Below are 4,619 nucleotides of genomic sequence, written 5' to 3'. Positions count from 1 at the left end.
GCCCTGCCCGCCCCCCGGGGCCGCCCTGCCCGCCCGGCCTGCCCCGCTCACCTGCTGGATCAGCCCCACCTGGAGCTGGGTGAAGAACAGCTGGAAGAGCAAGAGCAGCTGGCTGAGGCTCTGGGGGGGCTCTCCTGGCCCGCCCCCACCCCCCGCAGGAGGGGCGCCCAGCTCACCATCTCCAGGAGCCTCCGCAGCAGGAAGCGCTTTCGGATCCGAGGGGAGCGGGGAAAGTTGAGCTCGTAGCACAGGGTGGGAGCGAAGAGGAAGTAGTAGAGATCTGGGGGGCAGAGGGCGCTGGCACCTCCGGGGCTGGCCGGGGCCGGCCGGGGCCCCCCACCCTGTGCCCTCGGGGCCTCACCGTGGTAGGTCAGGTTGTCCGGGTAGCTCACGGCTCCCTGGGCAGCTCCGCCGCTGGCCTTCTTGCCCACAGCAGCTGCGGGCAGCCCGGGCGGCGGGTGAGGCCCTCGGCGGCAGGGTGCCGTCCTCGCCTTGGCCTGCCCGCCCGACCCGCCCTGACCCTCACCAGCCTTGGCCTTGACTCGAGCCCTGCGCTGGCGGCACCACAGGTTGACATCGCGGTAGGAGAAGAGCTTGAGGAAGAGGATGGTGTAGACCGCCAGGGCCAGCACGGAGCCCACTGCGGGGAGGCAAACTCAGCTCCGCTGGCGCGCGGGCGGGCGGGCCCCCGGCGCCCCGGGCCCAGGACGGGGTGGGGTCTCACCTGGAGTGATGGACTCGAGCAGGAAGGCCACGGCCGCGGGCAAGCAGAGGATGGTGAGCAGGTTGGCCGCGTGCAGCAGCAGCCCCGCCCGCTCCGACAGGGCGCCCTGGGGGCAGAGCAGTGAGCGGCGGCCGGCGCCCGCCCCGAGGGAGCGCCAGGCAGGGTGGCCCCGGGCCCTGCTTACCACCGCCAGTCTCCGCTCCACCTGGAAGGCGGCCACGGCGAAGACGTTGGCCACTGGCGGCAGGAGCACAAGGAGCAGGTTCAGGCCCAGGCCGGGCCCCGCGACCCCCCACCCCGACTCAGCTCACCGATGATCAGGCAGAGCGCAGGCCAGCGGTAGGGGTCCTTCACGAACAGAGACACCACCTGGATGGGGTCCACCAGGATGCCGTACCTGGGGGTGGGGGCGCCTCAGTGGGGTGCCCTCGCAGGCGGAGGCACCGCCAGCCCGTGGGCAGGACACTCACTTGATGAGGTTCTCTAAAAATAGCCGTGCGTTGCTCAAGATCTGCAAGAAAGAGGCAGAGGCCTGAACCCCCGCCAGAGCGCCTCGCGGGCACCGCGGGACAAGCCCCGGGCAGGGCGCCAGCCCCGGCGCCTGTGCGCGCCAGCGGCCCCAGACCGCCCGCCACCACCGGCCCGTCGTCACAGGCCGCCACGTGCTCCGCTGGGCACCTGGCTCTACAGCAGGGCAGACCCTGGCGGCAGCCCGTGAGCCCGGGCCGCTGAGGCGCCACCCCCAGGCCGGGCCAGAATCCTGCGGGTCACCAAGCCCAGGTCTTTGAATGCGAGGGGCGTCCAGGACTGAGTGAGCCCCCACAAAACAGCTTCTGCCTCTGGCCCGGACTGGTCTGCCCACTGCCCTGGCGCAGGGGCGCTGGTGAGGGGTGCTATAGCCTGACCTGCTCGTCCAGGAGGCTCAGAAACAGGGCGCCTGCCACCCCCCACCCCCATCCCAAACCCGACCTGCTGGCCTTGGCCCACACTGTCCCCTGCCTGGCGGTGGCCGGTCCTGCAGCCCTCAGCAGGCAGGAGCCACAGTGCTAATGGTCAGCGGCTACTCTGCAGGGGCCAGAGGGGAGACCGGCTCTGAAGCTGCACCGAACGGTCGGCCAAGCCCAAGGCCCTTGCCAAGCCACGCTGCCCACACCTGCCAAGGGGCCTCCCCGCAGGAGCGACCTCGACAGCCTCACCAGACCAGCAATGGCCTCCAGAGGCCACCGCCTGTAGCCGGCAGCTGCCTGCCCCACCCCCGGCGAGGCCCCCGGCAGAGTCCCTCCAGCCTCCTGGGACCGCGGGTGTGGGTGTCCTGCGCCTGCTGCAGAGGCCTCCTGCTGGTCGCGCTGGCCGCTGGGGAACCGGCAGGAAGCAGCCCCGGGACAGTGCACCTGGGGCACCAGGAGCCAAGGCCAGAGGGACAGAGCTTCGGGCGGGAGCCTGCACGACTGGGCAGCAGGACAGAGGAGGCTCCTTGGAGGCCCCCAAGGCTGCCCAGAGGCCAGAGGCTCCAGCCCGCACGCGGCGCCTCCCCAATCAGTCGCCACCCAGCAGGCCACAGCCGGGGACCAAGGCCTGCCGGCACCCCAGGGACCAGAGCGGCCACCGGGCGCAAGCGGGCCCCTGCCAGGGCCAGACCGTGTGGGCCGGCCGGCCAGGCCACCCCCGGCCCCACTCACCAGCATCACCACACACCAGTTCAGGACGCCCCGGTAGTTGCTGAAGCCGCTGTCGGAGCTGAACAGAGAGTCCTGCAGGCGGTGGCACCTGGCCGGGCGGGGACACCCGGTGAGCCCTGGCCCAGCGGCCGCCTGCCACCACCCGGCCCCGCCCGCCGCCGGCCCCACGCAGGCCCTCAAAAGCACAGCCCAGAGGCCGCGGGACCCAGCCCGAGCCCCGCTCTGGACCCCAGGACCCCTGCATGTGACTCCCGCGTGGTGTCCGTGGGCCGGACGCAGCTGCTTCTGGGAAAGGGCTGCCTGCGGGCTGGGGGGTCCCACCTAGTGCCGGGGAGCACGTGCAAGCCTCGCAGCCCCTCGGGGCCATCCGAGGCTGAGGGCCGGGCCGGGCGAGACTCAGGACCCTGGCCCCAGGCTGTGGGCACACATCCAGCCTGGCTCTGGGCACCGGGAGGCCCAGGGCATTGGGCAAGGCTGCGGTTTTGCAAGAGGGAGGCCAGCCCCCCGCACATCCTGCCTCTGCAGAGCTCCTGGCCCGGCCCCGCCCTGGCCGCTCACACCGGCCCTGCAGCCAGGGGCTGACAGGTGGCCAGGACAAGCCCCCTGCCGCCCACCCGCACGCACCCTCCAGGTCTCTCCTGGGTCCTGGAGCCAGGCTGTGACCCCCACCCAAGCCCGCTTCTGGGTCCACACCCGCCTTCCCGGCTGGCACAGGCCTGGGCAACAGCAGCTCGACGGGGGAGGGGTCAGAGGTGCACCTCCCTCACAGGAGCGGCTCTGGGCCTGGCCCCGGTGCCCCTCGCACCGCAAGTCTCTGTTTCTCACCGGAATCACCCTGAAGCCACCTCGTGCCAACACTGCTGCACACGGACACCCGCCTGGCGCAGCTTCTCAACAGTGCCCCCTGCCCCCTTTGGGTCTCCAAGAGGCCACACCGGCCCCGCTGTCGCATCTCCAAGGCGAAGCAGGGCGGGTGAGGACGTGGCTTTCCTGAGGCGCCAGCAGGCCTGCCCAGGGCCAGCCAGGAGCTACACTGCACTGCCAAGGCCCCTCCACCTGCTGCCGGGGCAGGAAGCCCACGACCCACCCTGCTCACAAAGGCCCAGCCCTGCCAACGCCACCAGCAGCAGTGGGTCAGAGGACAGGCCAGTGCTGCCAAGCGGAGGGGCCTGTCCACCTTGCCCCGCGGTGGGGTCACCTCCCCACTGCTGCAAGGGCTGACCGCACCCCATGCCCCCAGCGATCCCCCTGCTCCCCGGGTCCATCCCGTCATGGGGGCCGCTCTAGACCTGCGGCGCAATGGGTCAGGTGGCAAGGCTCAGCCCCAAGGGAGGCCCACGCCTGGGCCACACAGGTGCAGGAGGCACGCTCCAGCGAGGCCGCGTCCAGCCCTGGACCCAGGGCAGAAGAGGAGAGGGAGCTCGCCCGGCCAGGCCCCAGCAGAAGGTCCCTGCCCGGGGTGCACGGAGCCCGGCCAGGCCGGGCAGAGTAGAGAGGGCGCCCTCTGCCTCCTGCCCCACAGCCACGCCCTGCAGGGCAGGAAGAAGGAGCGCTGGGAGGGGACGGCCAAGCCGCTGGCCAGGAGGAAGGGGAGAGGAGAGGCGGCCAGCAGTAAGCAGCCAGGAGGGCTGGAGGGGGAAGGGCGCACTCCAGGTCAGCCAGCCCGCTGACCAGGCCACACCGCCCGGCCCAGGGACCCGAGCCCGGGGGCCACCTGGCTGAGGGACAGATGTGCGGCGTGCACGTCGAGGGAAACGGCGCTCGGCCAGCCGCAACCCAGCCGCCCGCTGCCTCTCCCTGGAGTCCCAGTGCAGGGCAGGACGCGCCCTCACGGTCGGGGCGGGGGCCCCCCCAGTCAGCACCCCTGGTGCACAGGAAGGCCCCCCGGGAGCCCCAGCAGCGGCCGCCACGGAGAGGGAGTGGGCAGCGGGCAGCAGGAAGGGCCAGGGGCCGGTGAGCCCAGGCCGGTGGCAGCGAGGCCCCTCAGAGCGCCCCCGGCCACCGTCACCCTGAACTTTGCTCCCACTGCTCAGCAAGACACTATCTTATCTCCCGGGTGCACTATGGGCACCCCAAGGGCAGAGGCGGCCTGCACCCGACTGCCCTGCCCCCCACACCTCCCAGGGCAGAGCGCTGCTACCCGGCGCCCCACCAACTTGCTCCCTCACGCTGCCGCCCAGGGAGGCGGCCCGGGCCCACCTGGCTCTGGGGCGGGC

The 4,619-nt window shown here is 72.3% G+C and overlaps 1 protein-coding gene across 1 annotated transcript in view; it reads right to left on the bottom strand.

The window, feature by feature from the left end:
• DGAT1 (diacylglycerol O-acyltransferase 1) overlaps positions 1-3,668 on the bottom strand; it is a 5,122-nt gene extending 1,454 nt beyond the window's left edge. The window contains exons 1-10 of the mRNA XM_012725109.1: positions 3,631-3,668; positions 2,404-2,491; positions 1,195-1,235; positions 1,036-1,121; positions 909-961; positions 725-830; positions 527-640; positions 362-436; positions 177-280; positions 39-90 (exon numbers count right to left, since the gene is read on the bottom strand). Of these exons, the coding sequence (XP_012580563.1) occupies positions 39-90; positions 177-280; positions 362-436; positions 527-640; positions 725-830; positions 909-961; positions 1,036-1,121; positions 1,195-1,235; positions 2,404-2,491; positions 3,631-3,668 (757 nt within the window). The remainder of the gene's footprint in view (positions 1-38; positions 91-176; positions 281-361; positions 437-526; positions 641-724; positions 831-908; positions 962-1,035; positions 1,122-1,194; positions 1,236-2,403; positions 2,492-3,630) is intronic.
• Positions 3,669-4,619: the final 951 nt, after the last annotated feature.

The sequence above is a fragment of the Condylura cristata genome, unplaced genomic scaffold (assembly GCF_000260355.1).
Source record: "Condylura cristata isolate star-nosed mole 26May11 unplaced genomic scaffold, ConCri1.0 scaffold00015, whole genome shotgun sequence".
NCBI lineage: Eukaryota > Metazoa > Chordata > Mammalia > Eulipotyphla > Talpidae > Condylura > Condylura cristata.
This window is presented reverse-complemented; position numbering and strand designations above follow the sequence as displayed.